Raw genomic sequence first — 19945 nt, 5'->3', positions numbered from 1 at the left:
TAGATGAGGGAAAGATTTATTGATTATCCTAACCTTATCTAAATGGAAACTGTCTTGAGCCAAAGATGATTTCAGAATATCCTTATGCCATTGAAGAGTATTGTTTAGTTTCTCAGAGGAAGCTTCTAAAACCTCAAGAAGTTGTGACCGGTTATCTTCTGAAGTGACTTCCTGATAGCTGTAGTATTAAAAGGAAATAAGAGGTGGTTCATTCTACTTTGACTATAACCATTTATTTCCATGTTCCTAGTTAGTTACCTCTGAAATGATACATTGCTTAGAAATAGTTTGAGATTGACATGCTGTAATTAGATGCCTAAGCGGCTGGTCACTGTCCAGTGACAAACTTCTAATTGATTTTTTAAATGTGTATTCAAGCTATACAGTTAGGTTTCCAGTTTATTCAGCTGCAACTTTCCAGATCCCAAATCCTCTTGAATTATTGATTTAATCATTATGCTGATGATATAACCTATGTTTGTGCTGCAAATGCAAGCCATGTGACTTAGCTGTACTCTGTAGACTGAAAGCTCCTCAGGGTAAGGACTTTGTAAAAAGCCATGCATGCCAGTGGTGCCACAAGAACAATGGATTGTAAAAAATGAAAATTAAAGTAGCAATCATTGTTCCATTTACTGTGTCAATAAATGCCTCCATGGTAGAGCTCTCAGGACTACTATTTGCTCATAAGTGGCATGAGCAATTTGAGTTACCCTTTTTTGTAAATTGTCTTTATTTTGTTTAGAGCCTTAATTAACATATGTTAAGCTTATTTGAAGTGATCAGTTGCTCTTACCTATACAAAAACATTTGATAGGACACAGTTCTGTCATACAAACATAAGGCCCTCAAATTTACGTTAGTTTAGTACCAACTAGCTACTTAATTTAATAAGATCTATACATTTTATTACCACACAATTTTTCAGTAACTACTTTTACCAATATATTGGCAGTCATTATCAAATTGGGAGTTGGGGGAAGGAGATGGAGGGAGTAGAGTTAAACTATTAAATAAAACTGCCTGGTTAGTAGATCACCATCCCATGTGATAGGGATTGGATGCTTTGATCAAAAGTCATTGGGATTAATACAGCTGCAAATGTAATGGCCAGTGGTATACAGGAGGTCAGACTAGATGATCCCTTCTGGCGTTTAACTCTCTCAAACTCAAGTTTGTCAGGAGTTCAGGAATTCAGTTCTCCATTAACACAAGCAGATTCTCGTTCTGTCACCTTGGATTTCCCAATGTCCAAACATTTTGCACTCTTGTTTTACTCTTCAAGGATTCCAAACATTTTTTTTTTACCAAACTGCTTTATTTGTTTTTTCTTATGGGCCCAGTCCCTTGGCAGTAATTTTTTGAGTTATCATCTCATCTAAGGCTTCAATACAACAAAGCACTTAAGTGTGTGTTAAAATGCTTGGGTGAATCAGGATGTAAATCTCTGCTTTAGCATGATTTCAAAACAACTCTGTTGTGGCCCCTAAACTGTCAAATGGCCAAATCATGCCATTGGTTTCAATGCTTAAAAAACTTATAATAAAGTCTTCCCTACTCCCAGCTGGGCTCCTGCCAGCTGTCTGGGCTCCCTGCTCAGAGCCTGGGTGGCTGCTTCATTCCTGGCAGAGAAGCAGGAGCCCTGATGGGTAGCTGGGAGCCCGTGGAGCAGCTGAGCTCCCGAAAGGGAGCAGCAAGCGGAGTTGAGAGCTCTGGCTGTCAGCTCCCTCCGTTGCCTCTCTTAGGTCAGTGCAGGCGCTCCTGACTGTATCCTTAGCCAAAGTAATAGATAGTTGCAGTGTGTCCATTTTCCTATGGATCTCTGACATCCTGTCACTCTTAGATTTTTGGGCTTTTCCTTCAGCCTCTGTTGTCCTGTAGAACAAGATGGCATAAATGCACATACATGTTTTGAAAAATTCAGTTCTTGTTCTTCCTCATTAATGTATCAGATGTTTACTAAAGCAAGAGTTTCTATTCAATATTAATTAATGAATTGTATTGTGGTAGCACTTAGGAGCCTCATCATGGAGCAGAACCCTATTTTGTTAGGCAGTGTGCAAACCCATTTTTAAAAAAAAAATCCTAACCTGAAGAGCCTACTCTACATGTACTTGTTTCAACTATCTTGTGATGGCAGTCTGGCTTGGATGTCTTCCCTAGCCTCTGCCCCTCCAAGTGAGTACCCCAATTCCCAGTTGCTGTAGTTCAAGCTGCCTCCTCTCATGCAGCTTTCTCACTGACTTGTAAATTTGTTTTTCAAAACTTCTGTTCTTCCTTTCTGTGCTATGTCTAATTGTGGACTAGATTCCATCTAGAATTCAGGTAAACAAAACATATTTCCCAGATGACCATGTCTACAAGGGGTTGACCCATTGTAGTTGCATTGGAGATGTACTACAATCTTATGACAACTCCATATTAATTTTGTGTAAACAGTAGGGATTTTAATTGTAATAAATTCACTTCAAGGTGCTTTTCACTCTGCATAAGTAAGATGGCTAAATCCATATTATATATAAAGCAAGAAGCATCTGAATTTTTTAAAATTCTTCATGAAATCCTGGATATTGAGGAAGATGTATATTTTCCTGCTACCTTTTTTCAGCATTTTTTTTGTCTAGCTGGTGCAGCAGTTAATGCTGATTTTTTGTTTTGTTTTTATTTAAGAGGCTTGCAGCCAATTTGGATATTTCCTTTTGGTATTGTTATGACGGTTATCCTAACTGGGTTTGCTGATTGCCTAGATTTCCAGTGCTGCTCACACCCACTCCACTTAGTTATTCCATCCGCACAACTTTTAATTCCTGAAAGATTGTAGAAGTACTTTGCTATTTAATTTAATGATGTTCTGCAGGAAAGGTTCAGGTAGAAAATACCAAATCTATTTCTCTCACCCAGGGAGTATAAAGGTTGAAAAAGAATCCTTGGACATCATTTGTTTTGGAAATCTATATGTCTCTCTCATCATTCTTTTGGTATTCTCCCAACATATATCTATTTACCAGATGCCATGGAAATCAAAATTGATGGCTAAATTTTAGCAAAAATACTTTTTAAGCTAACTGAAGATTTCCTGTCACTTTAATATTGTAATGATGGTAGTGTTGTGAGAGCGTTGGTTGTTTTCTGATACTATTTAAGGTAGCAATCTTTGTTTTGTTGACTTTCTGGTGTGTGAATAGTTGTCATTATCTTCAGAATCAAGTTACATACTGGTTCTTTTTATTAAAAATTAAATGTTCTTTAAAGTGACTCTCCTTTACAATCATTATTTTGATTTGGCAGGTGGGCTTTCATAAAGATTTTTTGTGCTTATTAATCCTTTTGTTACTTTTTTTTTTTAATTTAAGATCCAGGTTGATATTCTCACTCCTGTTCTGGCTCCTTTACACATGGCATAAATGAGCTGTAAGAGTCACTGGCACAGGTAGAAGTGTCTGTTGGATATATCAATGGCAAGACTGTAGTATAGCATGTACTGTTGAGAAGCTTCTGGGCAGTGCTATGGCCCAGAGAGCAGAATGGGGAAGCTCCCATAAGGTAGGTTCTAGACTTTGTAGGTTATGTCAGGAGCCTCTCCAGTCCCCAAAGCAACCCAGAGTTGAGAGGGCACAAAGGTTCCTTAAGTGCCCACCTTTCCTGCGAGGCCTGAAGTCTGCTAACCTGTCTTCCACCACTTCCACAATATTGAATATATTATGGTGTGTACTGTCTCTCTGAAATCCAAACCCATGCCTTTATTTCTTTTTATCGAGACAATGGAAGCTCCCTTCTCCATGGAACTCCTCAAAGTCCCAACTTCTCAGACCTCTGCTGATGAGAATGTTATTCCCCTACTGCGACATGTAAACAAACGTAACTTTCTCTTTTGATTGTCTTTCCAGTCGCATCAAGACACACAGTTGAAAATTACCCTCCTGGTTTACAACCCTTCTTGAAATTGCTCCTGTCGCTGTTTTTTCTCTACTTTACTTTCCTGTCATCTAATACTGGTACCTCCTCTCTCTTCTTCCACACTATCAGGCCACTGGTAGTGCAAGACTCTTTACTGCATCTCCTGTCATTTAAAACTACTTTCCTATTTGTATCTGCCTTTTTGCTCATTTCAAATCTTAGTCAAAACCAATTTATGTTCCCCTACTCAGTCCTTTGAATTTCTTTTCTTTTCTTTTTTTTAATGTATGAATTCTGTAAAGCATTTGAGATGCAGTTTGTGTGAAAGACTGTACAAAATAGTGTTATATTATACCTAAAAGATATCAATGTTTTACATTAGTTTAAACTTGAATATGTACCATGTTTCCTTTTCTCTAAAAGGGAGTGCCAGGAGTTGGAAAAGAACAAGCTTTAAAGTTAATTGGGACTTTGCGAGGTCAAAGTTTACTACAGAGGTAAAGTTAAAGTTTGTCTTGTCTCCTGAAATATTTCAGTGTTTTAAATTGTCTTATTGAAAGACAGTTTTATGATGCACTTTGAACCTGAGTCTATGCTACTCATGTTTTAATTTTTAAGGAAACAAAATATTAAATTTCTTACATGATGATCAGCTGTGTATTCAAACAATACATTCTTCCAGGCAAACTATTTTTTTTAAAGTTAGTTATTGCTTAAAATTGCATTAACTCCTAGTTCCTATTTTTGCAAACAGTAATACATGTTTGCAGGATCAGAGGAGGTAGATCCTGATCCCAAGCCCACAAAAGTAATTTGGAAAGACTCTCATTAACTTTAAAGGGCTTTGGATCCAGTCTTTAGATTCTAATGTTGTCTGGTATGACTATTGCCCCAATGAGTCTCAAAGCTAGATATCCCAACAATCCATAGTACATACTCAAAAAGTATATTTACTGAAACAGATTGTGTAATGGAAAACTGAATAATTTGAAGAGGATGAATTAGATGGTATGATTTTTTTTGCCCATACTTAATTTAAGTGGTAGAATTTGCATGAATAAGCTATGGGATTGTATTATATTAACGTTTGTAATATAATTTTAGGTTTGATCAATGGAAAGGACAGCTTCAACGTGGTAATGCATCTGTTCTAACAGTTAACAAGATGACTCATTGTTCTGTGTGCCACTATCCAGGTCGGTATGAAAAGGGGTAGATTTTTGTTTTAGTTTGATGTACATTTTATTTGCTCCCCCGCAGCAGCGTCCCTGGGTAATGAGGCTTCCCTCCATTGTGGAGCCTTATAAGTACAGTAACTCCTTACTTAACATTGTAGTTATGTTCCTGAAAAATGTGACTTAAAGCAAAACAATATTAAGCGAATCCAATTTCCCCATAAGAATTATTGTTACTGGGGGTGTTAGGTTCCTGGGAAATTTTTTTCACCAGACAAAAAACTATATATTATATAGATATACACACAGTATATGTTTTAAACAAACAATTTAATACTGTTCACCGCTATGATGATTGTGAAGCTTGGCTGAGGTGGTGAAGTTAGAAGGTGGAAGAGGGAGGGATATTTCCCATGGAATGCTGAGCTCTCAAGGGTTGTTAATGTAGCCTCTCACAAAGGCAGCACGAACTCAAGAGAGGGGAGGCAGCAGAGCAGACAGAGGCAGACGCACACCTTTTGTGTGGGGGAGAGAGAGAGATGCACACTGCCCCTTTAAGTAAGCTGACCCACTCTTAAGTGCATTGTCTTTTTAAGTGGATCAGGAACTTAAGACAGCAGCTGCTGCCCCAAGCTCTCTCTGTCTCTCCCCATCATGTCCTCTCCCTGCTCTTCATGGAGAAGGGGTAAGTGAGGTGCAGGGGGGAGGGGAACATCCTGACATTATCCCCATCTCTTCCTCCCCTGCACAGCAAGCAGGAGTCTCTGGGAGCATCTCCAAGGCAGAGGGCAGGAGCAACACATGGCAGTGGGGGGAGGGACAGGTGAACTGCCTGATTGATAGCTGGGCGGCTGCAGCACAGGGAACTTAGGGGAGTGGGGAGCTGCTGGGAGGCTGCCAGTCCACCCTGGTTCCAAGCCCCTGCTAGCTGCAACAGGCTGTCCTTCCTGCAAGCAGTGGACAAAGCAGGCAGCTGCCAAATGACATTAGAAGGGAGCATTGCACAACTTTAAATGAGCATGTTCCCTAATTGATCAGCAACGTAACAACGAAACAGTGTTAACCGGGATGACTTTAATTGAGGAGTTACTGTATAATGCCTTTTGAAAAAGGATAATGCCCTTTAAAATATTTTAAATGACTTGCATTAAAAATTGCTTTTCATGCAGGTCTCAACTTCTGGATTAGCTTTCTTTAAAAAATATAAACGGTTTCTCTTGAGGATTGGTGATGGAGTAGGATCTTTTTTTAAACCTGCAGGCCACTGATACAAGCCTAGACCCTGTTGGAGGTGTGCAGAAGATGTTGCTATTGAATTGCTGTTAGGTGGTGTAGGTCTAGTTTGGGCAGATATTTACATCACAAACTGCCGTCATAGTTGGCACCTTTTTGGCAGTGTCAATAAAGAGAGCAAAGACTGAACTGACATTGAGACCGAACTACTCAGCCATTCATGCTGGTGGGTCCTCCATTGACAGGATTGAGATATATTAGCAGAAGACATTTGCATTGATATTCTTCTTACTGTGTCTGGATTTTATTTTTAAAGTGGAATTCAATCTCAAGGCACCATCTATCTGGCACTTTCAGTTCAAACCCAATGCTGCTTACAGCAAGAAATTTTTAGGGGGAGGAAGGGGAGTGGGAAGAGAGAGAGAGTCATTTATTCCACAGTTTTGTCACTGTGTCACATATGCATGATATTTGTGGGTCTTTAAAGAGATAATTTTACAGAATAACATTCTGCAACATTTGAACTAACGAAAAATCGGATTTTTATTGTAACTCTTACTCAGTACTGCTAGTGTGCTTAGCTCTGTATACAGCAGCTTTTGGTGATATACCCACGTATACTCAACTTTATGAAACACTCTTGTGTAGTTTGGGAAACATGGTTCATCTCATTCTCTTTCTTCCTTTTTCTATAGGTTCTTGTAAGGACCATGAGCTCAGTGGATGTAAACTGTGTGGAAGTGTTAAGTCCTGTGAACCCCATGACAGCCAATACTGCTGCCTTTGTGAGTGGCATTGTTCAGAGCGAGTGAAACAGACAAATGCAGTGGAGGACAATATCAGAAAGTAGGAATGTCTTCAAAATGAACTGCTCCTCATTGCTTTCAGGTGCAGGGTGAGCATGCAAGTCCTGCATCACACATGTTTCTAGCCTGTTCCTAATGTGTGTGTTTTACTTGCAGAAAAGCTAGAGGTTGTGAGGGCTTTCCATTTTCTGAGGTAACTAAAAAGCCTGCTAAAGGTTCATTTTTAATCAGTGAATTGGATTTCCAGCTAACTTTGTTCTAAATGTCCTCTTTTTGCTTTATTTCAAGGTTATCGAAGAATTTCTTGTAAACAAAAACAAACTGGTCAGGATAATGGAGCGCCAGAGGCCAAATTTATTGTCTTTTCAGGTACAGAATGATACATAGAGAATCTAGCTCTCTGACATGTTGCATTTGTTAGTATGCAATGCACTTGAGAATATTAATGTTAATTAGTAACTTTTATCAGTGGGAAGAATGTAAGAACCTTGCAACAACTTTAATATACATGTTTGTTTGGAAATCTGAAATTAAGGCCTTGGAATAGCTATAGAAGGAGACAGTGTAGTAAGAGGAACTGGAAAACAGGATCACTCACAAGTACTGCAGCCTTAGTTAGATCTGAAGTTCCTTTTCACATCCTGTCCTGAATTGTTGAGTTGTTATGGCAGCTAGCTCTCACTTACCAGTTCTGAATTGCCACCTACCAAATTTGGAGGCTTTTCTGGGAAGGTCCATCATCCTAAAAATTTAAATATCTGCTCTGGCATGCTTCCTAGAGGTTATGTGAGTGGATATAGATTTTATCAGCCTACAGTATGCGTAAGAGAGAGATACCAATGTATCATTAACACTGTTTTCAAGTACAGTGGATGAAATCCTCGTCTAGTGTAAATCAGCACAGCACAACTGACTTCAGTGAAACTAGTATAATTTATAGTAGCTATGGGTCTGGCCCACTAATAGATAGGTCCATAGTGGGTGAGCAGGATGTATCTTTCTGCCTAGTGGGAAAGTAGGAGGAGGATCCAGTAAACAAGAAAATAATCGTGGGGGGAGGAGGAGGAAAATATCTAAAAATAACAACCCTGTAGAGAGAAGGAAAGTGTGCAAGGGAGAGAGGGCAAAGAACACATGAGAGAGACTGGACAGAATAAAAAGGAATTTGGTGGCAAATGTCATGGGCTGGTAAGACGGACACAACGTAATATCCATTTCCTAATTTGTAGCAAAGGGAGCTCACAATTTTTTTTATTTTTATGATGGAACTGCTGTTCTTGTTTTTCAAGAAATTTGTTTCAATATTGACGTTGTATTGCTCTTCTGAGGATTAGTGCTATAAACCATGCCTTCATTGTGCTGTTGAACTAGCCTGACTACCAATAGCCTACCAGTAAGAACTCTGCACTTATACGTTTAATCAGATTCTAAGATGTGTTTTAGTTGTACTCTATCAATACAAAAGGAAACATTGAAATGTATACACCAAATTGTATTTAATCGACACAGTTGAAGAGGTCCCCTTGCATTAGAACAGCATTGTCTAAAAGTCTGTAGGTAACATTTGAGACTGATCGTTGCAATGCAAAAATTGGTGATGCCATTTAGTGCTAATCACAGGGCTTAAATAGGCCAGCCCTTTATGCCTTGAGTAAGTGATTTTGTTCTTGTGCCCAGTATAGAATTCTCCTAGGTTTATTGTGCCGGGTGATTTCAGTGTCCATTGGAACAATGACTCTTCCAGATTGATTTACAGATTACCCAGCAACATAATTGTGGAACCTTACCAAGTGGCTTCTTGCGGCATAACGGAAAACTATCCATCTGCATTTTGTTTTGGGGCTGATGTACTGAAGTTGGAAACTATACCCTTCTTGGTTAGGTCATCTCTAAGGCTAACATTAAGGCTCACCTTTTCTGGCAGGGCAGAAGATCTGTTTTGATGTTCCATCTTCTGAGACTGATGGCACTGTTTACTTGAATGGTGTATAGACAATGGACCACTAATGAGTACTCTGGTGGAAGGTGATTAAAAAATCTGTGGGAGTGCATGCATGGAAGAGATATGTTATCAGAATCTGATGAGAAAATGTTTAGCTTTCAATGTGGCCTTCCCATTCATGCTGCTGCTATTACACAACTGCTCCCTTAACTTTCAGTTGAGTAGGCTGCTATATCTATCCTTTTATGGATGTCCAATATTCTGCCGTCTTGCACTGAGAGGTCATTAGTGTCTTACCATAAGATGGGTATTAAACCGATGTATAAAACGTAATACATATTTAAAGTGTTGGTTGAGATAACTGTTAAGGACACTGTAACAACAAAATAAGAAGGTATTACGGTTGCATTTCTTAACAGAGACTTGCTTTTGAGAAGATGGAATGGACCAAACACTATGCTTGCAAGAAACTGTTGTCACTGTTGACACACTATGACATGATCAAAAGAAAGTCTGGTCAGACAGATACAGAGCAGCTGCAGGCAATACGGTAATGTAATTTGTGCAGTTTTTTAATTCACTCCATGTTTCTGTTCACTTCTGTCACTGGAGAAAATCTTATTACTTACGGACATAAATTTTACTTCCCCCTTTTGCCTCATCCTTGAACTATGTGCTGCCTTTCAAAAAAGATAAAAGCTTAAACCAGTGCTGCATTTCTGTCATTGTGGCTACACAAAAATAAAATGTAAAGTAAAATGTGTACAAAAGTTTCTTTTAATGCTAGTTTATAGGACATGATTCTTCACAGCCTCACTTTTAGCCATAGTCTTATCAACTTCAGTGGGACTATACATGAGATAAATCACTATGGGCATGAGTCTTTGCTCATTGAAGTCCATGCACGATCAGGCCTGTGGTCTATAAATCTTAGTAGGTGACAGGTTACAGCTGGGGAGCTGAAGTTCTTATCATACCTACTGGTTTTTCTCTTATGGCTAATAGTGAATGGTCTTGCTGTTGAATTCTACTATACTTCTTGTCAAGACGGAATATCATTATTGTCTAACTCTGTTGAACTTTCAGTTCAGTATTACCATCAAATTCTATTACCAATTAGCAAAAAAAGGGGATGCAGAGAGGCTGTGCACTGCTTAGATGATATACTCACAAACATTGCCAGTATGTACCTGTGACAATCTCATCACCAGTCTTGCACCGTCATGGATAAGCAAAGACATCCGATTACCTCTCCTTTCCTGCATGGGTACAAAGCCACCACTGAACAGAGTTATGCCTATTACATAGATAGTAATTTCCCCTTCTGCTTCTGTGTAGCACATCCAGTTCCATATATGCAGGAATAGTGCCTAAAACCTGTTTTAGCACACATTTACACATTTTACTTTATTGTGAGTAGTTCCATTGAGTTCAGTGGGACTTCTCACAGATGGGCAATAGCACAAGTGGTAAGGTGAGTTTTTGCAGGATCAGTGGTGATTATTCAGAATTCTGTTCCAAAGAAATATTGAAAGCAGGGCCTGAATGGTTTGTAGGAGTGTTAGTAGAATGTGGAACCTTTTAACCTCTAAATTGCTAGTTCAAATCCACTGCCAATAGCGAGATTAAGTTATCATCTGATGGCTGTTCAGTTGCAACTGTCAGTGTAACAAAAAAACATCGGCAGCATGCGCGTGCGCACACACACACACAACACCTAACTAAACTGCACAATAGAGATATAATGAATATTTCCCCCCAAGCAATATCTCTCTGGCTCAAAACTTTCCAGTCTGAGCAAAGAGACAAAAGGAGTTAATGAATAGAGACACAACTACTGTGTCAGGTTGTCCCCATGCTAGGGTTGAGGGCCATAGGCAGGGCAGTATGAAGAAGTTTTTCAGTATCACTGCTTTTGTATCTCTTGTGAGAAGGGGACTTCACTCTCCAGTGATGCTCATCTGGTGCCTTTTTATGACCTTTACATTCACTAATGGTCTGTTTATATGTTCAAAGTCAAGAACTGAAGTTTATTATTTACCTGCACCAAAGAAAAAATTACAGATATTAAAAGCAAATCTGATTTTTAGAATCTGTACTAAATCTATTGATAGAGGAATAGAATTTTTTTCCCTCTGATTAATTTGCATAGATTGCAAAATTAAAATTTTGCAATAGGTTTGTGATTTTTCACATTTCTTACTTTAGCAAAATCATTTAGTGAAGTTGGTACCATGTCTGCTTTTGTTTCACAGGATAGTCAGGACACGTGTTAAAAATGGAATTCCTTGTTTTGAAATTGAATGGCAAAAACCAGGTTGGTGTAGTGTTATACATGCATGGGTTATCCTGTAATGTAACCAAAAACAGTGGACAAAAATCCCCTTTAAAGGAAGTGGGTAGCCAGCAATGTGCACAAGTGACCTGTAGTACAGAGTGGATAACTGTTCTATGAACATATGCAGAAAACACACACTTAAAATCAAACTGATTGAAAATGCAAACAACCCTTGGGGTGGGAGTTGTTAGGCATGTCAGAGCAACACTTGGTGCACACTTGGAGGGCAAAGATGTCCCTTATACTGACTTGGGACCATGACAGCACATTGGACTCCAGTTTTATTCCTTCTTGGCCCCAGCATGTCACCTGTATTAGGGTGGTGTAGTACCTCACATGAAAAAATCCCCCATGACTGGGGAATCTCAACTGCCCATGACAGACTGGTGCAAAGGGGCCTTAGCATGACCGGGGTCTGACCTCTAATCTGCTACTGACCATTATATTTGAAAATTTTAGTTAAGGACAAGGGAACTGCATTGTTTTTGCTTTGGTCCTTTCCCTTCCTCCATGCCCTCAGCCCTAATGTGCTTTTGTTAATTTTCTAGAGCATTATGTTACAGCAGATGATCAGCCCACAGAGTCCTTTGTGGTTACAGTAGAGAAAGAAGCTTTGTTTCAGGCTGCCTATCCTGACATTGTTGGCTTCTATAAAGTGGAAAAGTTGGAAGTTTTGGAAAGGAAACAGAGAAGTAAGTTTGAAAGCTGACCAATGCTTAGCACTCTGTGAGCACTGCCATAACACAGATAATAAAGATATTTTCAGGACTGCATCAGCTCTTCCAAAGCTGTTCATACATCATATTCAGTGGAAGATTGTGGCCCTAGTAAGATCTCATCTCCTTCCCATCTCCTCTTTTTCATCTGCTAGTACTATAAGGTTAATTTTTGTTTTTTATTTTGACACAAAGAAACACCTATTATGTATACTCTTTGTTTTTTCAGGTAAGAAAAATAAACCAAAAGAAAAAGAACACTCAAATATCGATGGTAATGTTGCTGATCTTCTGTCTGTGATGAATTTGCAATCTACATGTGAAAGCTTTCCTGAGCAGGATTCCAAGTCAGATTTTAAAACTCTTCCTGATAATCAAATGCAGGAGAAAAGTATCTCCAAATCTAATGATTCCCTTTTAGCTGCAGATTTTTCCACTGTAATTGTTCAGTTACAAAACCCAGTATCTACCCTTCCTCTAACTGCTTCACCCAACACTCAATATCACAGTGTTTTAGATGGCTCTCTTACTTTACCAGCACAGTTTACTCAACTCTCTGAGGCATCATCCTCTTATGTTTCTTCTATGATAGTTGATCTGCAACTGAGTGGCATTGATTGGGATGGAACCTCATTCAGCATTTCACCAGCACATGTTGATTCTGCCTGTTGTTCAGTGTCTGAGCTTGGTGCATCTAATAATTGTATAAGCCAACCATGTACACTTCAGCACAAAACAAGGGAAAACACAAAATATTCTGGTGCCACACAATCTGATGAAGATTCTTGCATCAGTGCAGAGTATTTGGTTCCAGCCCCTACTGATCTGGTAGAACAGCTTCAGAAGTTGCCTTTAAGAGAACGAATATTTCTGAAGACGTCTGTGCAGAAAGATATTGCACTGTCCCTAAACGTAGTGCAACCGAAACCTTTACAATTGTTGAAACAAATTAAAGAAACATCAATTCCTGAGACTGTTTCCGCTTATCCTTCAGTTCCATTAAGTGACACCACAAAAGAAATCAGAATGTTATCAGAAAAATATCTGAAAGTCTCTAGTGTACAAAATTACCAGGAACAGTACAAAAAACTTGGCAACTTGGTACAAATGGAGCAAAAACACCCCAAACACAGTTGTTTGAAGTCTGTGGGTTTGAGAAGTCAAGCAGCAGAGCCTTTGCACTCCGAAGGTGAATCAGTGAAGTTTACAAAGGCCACAGATAACTGTCACATTAGAAAATTCTGTACTCAAGCTACTTGGAAAACTTCAATTAAAAAGAGTGTGTGCCATGACAGACATTCTTCTAGTGAGGACAGTGATGATGGGACTATGATGGATAAAAATCAGATTTACAAAATTAAACAGCGGAGGCAACTAAATCCAGCTCAGATGAAGGAAAACATCACCAAGGAGAGGGGAAACGGAGGATCAAATCTTTCAACTAAATGGAGAGAGAGAGAGGCAAATTTAAAAATAACTAGCAATAGTTTGTCAATGCAAGTATCTCCAAAACCTGCCTTGGTAGTGGAAGCTAACAGTTTCTCAAGCCCAATACTATCATTTAAAAGATTAGATTCCTGTTCTTCTCTGCAGCAAAGCAAAAATGATGACTCTGATGTATGGGTAGATAGTCCCCTGCCTCTGTCTGAAAGGCTCAAACTAAGACTCAAAAGCAATTAGTACTTCATTAAAAATACATTACGTTAAACAGTTAACTTAGTGTCTAAAACTCCTACATAATTCCTTTCCTCATTCATAGCATTGGTATATGCAAGCTCAAGAGACACTGTATTGCAAAGTTAACATAGTCATGATTAATAGAAAGCATTGTGAAGTCCTGCTTACTTGGTACTGAAGTTTGAAATGTAAACATTGTCAAAATTATGCCATCCCAGGAGTACAGCTGACGTGCCCTGAAATCCATTTGACTGTGTAGTATTTTCTTGCCATAAGCACCATAGCCATGGACAAAATATACAACACTGATATTTTATTCCAAAAGAGGTAAGGTTTATTTAATGAAGCATTAGCCTTTGGCTTGTAAGGATAGACCCATAATATAGTTACAATGTGCTATGCTGCTGTCAGGTGTTTTCAGCAAGACATACAGCTTTTGTGTAACTGAAATTCCCCATTGTGCACCACTCTCTTGATGGGGTGTTAACTTTAAAACAGGCTTACAATACTTGGTTACCAGTGGTGTTGAGCATTTTTAAAAGAAATTACCAGATAAATTCAGCAGTTGAGCTTGTCTAGGGTAGCTGAATTTGTCTGACATGTCCTATAATAAACTGCTAGAACACACGCCTAGTCCAGAAAAGGATAAATAATCACTTGAATCAGTGCCAGCTGAGTGGACTCAAAGTGAGTATTTTAGGTGCATTCTAGTTCTGTAATTGCTATCTCTACACTTTTATTTAAATGTAATTGTATTAAATTAATGTTTGTAGCTGGTGGCATTTTTTTGCTGCAGAACAAGAAGAATGAAATCTCTGCAAGTTTTGATGTGCCTTTAGGTAATAGCAGAGAAGAGGTTAAATTATAGGAAACCTAAAATTACATTTGCTATTGCAACTTCATTTACAAGCATCACATATTTTAAATCATTGTTTGTAAAAGGAGCCTTGAAATTAGACTTAAAACAAAAAAGCAACACAGTAATTTCCACCCATTAATACAGAGATACAATTGACTGGGACTACATATCCCACACTACATACTATTTCCCACAGATCACCACTGAGTTCCCCATTGCTGTAGGTCAGGGGTTTGCAAGCTGGGGGTGGTGATCCCTCAAGCTGAGGGTCATGAGATGGTTACGTGGGGGTCATGAGCTGTCAGCCCATGAGTGGGCCTGGCAATGGATGGGGCTGACAGGTCTGAGCCCTTGTTATGTTAAATTAATATTAACACACACACCCATTTCTAATTTTGCGGTGGGAGTCGCAGAGGCTTGCTGTATAAAGGGGGTCACAATACAAAAAGTTTGAGAATCGCTGTGGTACGTGAAGTTATGCATGACTTCATCATAGCTAGCAGCCAGTGAAGACTTTTTGATCAAGAAACAATGATGTCAGGTTTACAGAATGTGTAGAAGTTAGAGAAAAGGAGAACCTATGATCTCAACTAATCAATCCCCTTCCCTCTTGCAGGATAGTTCTCTTCAGTATGTTTCCCAGGAAAAGGGAGAAATGGCTCCTTTACAATAACTTTCCATGAGTTCCTCTTCTGTAAAATGGGAGATATAGTATTTCTTTACCTCACAGGTGTTTGTGAAGGTAAAATTATTTAAGTAGTGTGAGGTGTTTAGATACTACAGTAATGGAGGTGATAAGTACATAAAATAGAACAGAAAAGAGAAGCATTTAAATAGAAAACTCAAGATCTGTACCTTCTTGGGAGGATCAAGCCTTCTTGGTTCAGCCAGGTGGCAAGAGAGAGTCATTAAAACTACTTCTGAAAATAATAGCATTTATTCTAGCTACATAAAGGAATGAAGCAAAAGGATCATTAGTATACATATGAAAAGGTGCTCATGAAATGCTTCATGAGTTTTATTATGTAGTTACTAGAAAATGTGATTAGGGATCAGTGGTTGACTAGATCAGGACTACTACATTTTGAGAGACCAGTGCTGTAAGTAACTTACAGAACTGTCTGTGTGGTTGTCTGCTTTTTATGTGGTTATGATTTTCTTTTTGAAGGTATTGTTTCTAAAACTGCCCATTGATTTTGGAGACTGAATGATGGAAGAAGAACTGTATTTTCTTTACCTAGGAAAAAAGAAAGATGCAGCTCCTACTCTTTTGCTTTGATGGAATAAGATTTGGAATTTTTAAGCATTTAAAACAAATGTCCTCTCCATTTTGTGACCATTTTCCTATTTTTCCCTTTTGGAATATGGGACCTGATGATTATTAGACATTAAGTGTTCTCAGAGGATGTTCCACTGCAGTCATGATTTTTGCTTGGTCTCTGTAACTGCATAGATGGATGATATCTTGTAAGTATTTTGTCAGGATTCTGATTTGAACCCACTCTTTCTTGGATGATGGAGGTCAGATATGTAAAGTATATCAAAGATTCCGGCACTGTGTATTGTTGGAATCCCTGTAAGAGCCACATTCAGTCCCACAACTCAGGTTCAGGTATGTGCAACGGACAGGAAATATATAATTTCTAATGTCTGATTCATCTCTACCTTTCATAAGCTTTACACCAATGTAACTCCATTATCAGGAGCAACTTTGGTGAAGACATACACCAGTTTGAGAGGAAAACAGTCGTAAGATAGTTCAGCTCAACCTTGCATTGAGTTAGCACAGACCATATAGCCTTGTTCTGGTAAATCTGTTAAGTAAAGCCTGAGACATCTTTCCAATGAAGAAACTTACCTATGTTAGAAATGTTACTTTTCTGTTTTATCATCTTGTATTAAATATGCTGAATCTAATTAGGAGACTGTTAGGCCAGTAAACAGTTTGTCCTATACTGAATAACGATTGTGGTAATGCTAGACTTCTAAATGAACATCTAGACATACAATAATACGTAATATTTTCCATCTAATTGTATCATTTGTATTGAAGACCAAGATATGTGTTTACCTTTATTATGCTTGTTGTATCTGAAATTTTTTCAAAAAGTTCTTAAAGTGTTGTGGACAAAAATAATTAAGTGTTTGAAAATGTAATTAATTATATATTGCAAAATAGAATTTGTACCAAAACAATCTCTTCATGATTTTAACTTAATGTGGCTCTTTTTTTCTATTAAACTAATAGGTTTTTGATTAATTTCTGTGGAAAATATAAGTGCTAAACTAGCGAAGAGAAGTTTACACTCTCTACTGTACAGTGAGACTTGCAAGTGGAAAAAATCAGAGGATTATACAGTTTAAACAGCCGTGTTTAATAGTTCACGCTACAAAATTGTTCTCATGTTTGCATTCACTTGCTCACCGTCTGTCCCTGTGACTCTTTAGTTATTTATCCATAGTGGCACTGTTTCAAAGGGAAAGACTCGGAGCCCCACATCAGAATGCCTCTTAGCTAGATTTGGCAGAATCTGATTTTATTTTATAAATTTGACAGATAATATTGATGTTTTTAGTCTTTTTTTTCTGATAGGCTTATTCTGGGCACACCTACCAGATCGAGCCCCACACATTAGTTAGATGTGTGAACACCTATCTTCCCCAGTTTGTGAATCACTTGGGGGCTTAGGCAGGAGATGAGTGTCCAGATGCCTAGAGCGAGGCAGCAGTGTGCATGCCCAGAGGCAGGAACATAGGTATTGAGGGAACTTTTTACCCCCAAAAAATTAGGTGCCAATGAGTTTAGGAGCCTACATGGTTCAGCAGGAGTTTGTGAATCACAGTGAAGCCTAAAACTGGGACTTCGGTGCCTCAGTATTATGAATCTAGGCTTAAGTGCTAGTGCTAAAGAGCTCTGCCTAATTAGGGCCTAGTTCTGTGCTAAAAACACAAAGGAAGGGGAGACTTGGCCCTTTTTTTCTGGAGGGAAGGGAGAAAAGCCAGCTGAAACTGCTTCTGCATTGGTAGAGGGAAGCATTAATTGTTCTGTGTGCTACTCTTAGTCCCAGTGTGATGTACAGATTCCACATCATTTGGTCTTTTAGCAAGTGCAATGCTAGTGCACTATTCTAAATTCAGTCAAGTCACATCAGCAGCTCTGTCTAGACTGCTAATGGAGGTATTTTTCTTAATTGTCTCAGGTAAATAAATGGACACACAAACCACCTACAAGCTAAAGCAGGAGGGCTTCTGATTTATTTATTTACTATGTTTTCAACACCTGGTCCCTATCTTGCAAAGAAAAATAGGCTACACCACACAAAAAGTACTGCACTTCTAGTATTACTCTAACAGACTTGCTCTTTCCAACCACCCTGATACACCTTAAGGAAAATCCTAAAATAAACCATCAACTTGTAGTAATATGAAAAATAGCAAATTTCTTCTGCAGGAAGTAATTCCTACATGGGATATATTTCTTTAGCAGCATATATAAGCGAATGAGATGAATCGGCCAGATAACCAAAATGAAAATGCATTCAAGATGATCTGCTCATGGTAACACAAACAGAATGTGTAAAGCTTTTCTATATCACCAGTGTATTAACCATACTATGTCCAAGATGGAGATGGAAGGCCACAATGTATTTGCTTGCACCTTTTGATGTCTTGCTGCCTCAACTCCAAGCAAACTGCTCCTACCTGATACAGAGACCATTTACAGAGTAGAGAAGGCAGCAGCAAATTCATTTTGACATGACACACACAGTAATGACCATTTTACTGGTAATTGTCTTGAAGTTGTCATGCATTCATCTTCACTGCATTTACCTTTAACAGAAAAGATGAATGTCAGTCACTCAAGATGTGCACAGCATTGCTAGGATCAGTGTGTGTGTGTGTGTGTGTGTGTGTGTGTAATATGTATGTAACATTTTTCTATGATAGAAAATTAAGAAAATCTGTCAATGGCTAAATTCTGGTAAAGCAGTTGCGTGAGGAGGGTTGCGGGGGGGGGAGAGGAGGAAGGGACATTTTGCATAGTTGATGTGTATGTCATTAAAACCTTTGTTGTCCATTCAGCTCCCAGCTTGTGACTGTTGGATCTGGGTTCATGGTCCCATGAACAATATTAAACCTTTTCCCTCACTTCAGATTGTTCCCAATCCTTAGGACTGGGTAGTCGTAGCTAGAACCTAGGAATTTCTAAATTTGCTCATATTGTCTGACAAATGTATGTCTATGAAAATTAAAACTGTTAAAAATGATGTTGCTCAAATAAATTTCTCTACTCGTGATTTAAACCAAAATAGATGACTGACTAAAATCCATGAATCTGATCTAAATTGTAGGTAACTATTTTCACTGGGTAAAATTTTCAGAATGGCTCAAATCTCTTTTCAAATGTGATTTTTGGCATTTAGGAACCTAAGTCTCCCATCCCCAAGTTCTTAAAATCATATTTGGGAAGGGGGCTTGTGCTGCTAAATAATTCAGGACCTTTTGAAATTTTTACCTACAATCTTCATTGTTAATGAGTAAAATTAAAAGGTTAGCTATTAATCTGCACATGAGAAACTCAGTTTATCATCTGAACCTGGGAGCTGAGTGAACAGTAGTGCTGGTTATATCACACATTTTAGCAGTTTTAAGAATGCAAATTAGTTTATTTCCTGAAGGAGAGAGTGCTAAATCCACCACTGACTTTTACTGGTTTGTCAGTAGCACTTAGGCTGCAACAAGCTCCAGTAATATTACTAACTGCAGCTTCCTTTTATCTGTTGATGTAATATAGCAGGGTTTAACACCTTCTTAGACATGAAAAGGTCTTATCTTGTCTCGGATAACAGCTCCCATTAATCTTTCTCACCATGAGATTTTCTATGTTTCATGCCAACAGCAATAGCCCAAAACCAGCCTTTGCAAATTCACAGGGCTCATTTCAATACTCCCCTTCTAAGATTAGGAACCTTTTACTGATAACTGTCTTAAACTTGAAGTTGTCATGCATTCATCTTTTCTGTTAAAGGTAAATGCAGTGAAGATGAATGTCAGTCACTCATGATGTGCACAGCATTGCTAGAGTCAGAATATGTAACATTTTTCTATGATAGAAGTGAAGTGAAGTAAAACTGTCAATAGCTAAATTCTGGTAAAGCAGTTGGAGGGGAGGGGGACATTTTACATAGTTGATGGCCCATTGCATATGCATATAACCCCATATTTACATTATTCAGATGAGTTTCTGAAAGGCTCCCATGGACTTGAAGCTTAAAAGGAGCAAGAGTTGAGTTTATAAATG

The 19945-nt window shown here is 38.5% G+C and overlaps 1 protein-coding gene across 8 annotated transcripts in view; it reads left to right on the top strand.

The window, feature by feature from the left end:
- GEN1 (GEN1 Holliday junction 5' flap endonuclease) overlaps positions 1-19945 on the top strand; it is a 43054-nt gene that overhangs the window by 19717 nt on the left and 3392 nt on the right. For 4 of the 8 annotated variants that reach the window (XM_030555380.1, XM_030555379.1, XM_030555378.1 and 1 more), the window contains 9 exons: positions 4321-4394; positions 5002-5093; positions 7001-7151; positions 7268-7304; positions 7400-7480; positions 9473-9603; positions 11309-11370; positions 11940-12083; positions 12337-16861. In XM_030555380.1, the coding sequence (XP_030411240.1) occupies positions 4321-4394; positions 5002-5093; positions 7001-7151; positions 7268-7304; positions 7400-7480; positions 9473-9603; positions 11309-11370; positions 11940-12083; positions 12337-13787 (2223 nt within the window). In that variant the 3' untranslated portion in view covers positions 13788-16861. Of the gene's footprint in view, positions 1-4320; positions 4395-5001; positions 5094-7000; positions 7152-7267; positions 7305-7399; positions 7481-9472; positions 9604-11308; positions 11371-11939; positions 12084-12336; positions 16862-19945 lie in introns of those variants that run through there. The other 4 variants (XR_003999479.1, XR_003999478.1, XR_003999481.1 and 1 more) reach the window with 2 other exon arrangements.

This window comes from Gopherus evgoodei, chromosome 3 (genome assembly GCF_007399415.2).
Source record: "Gopherus evgoodei ecotype Sinaloan lineage chromosome 3, rGopEvg1_v1.p, whole genome shotgun sequence".
In the NCBI taxonomy this organism is placed as follows: Eukaryota; Metazoa; Chordata; order Testudines; family Testudinidae; genus Gopherus; species Gopherus evgoodei.
The sequence above is the reverse complement of the archived record's forward strand: the minus strand, read 5'-3'. Positions and strand labels throughout refer to the sequence as shown.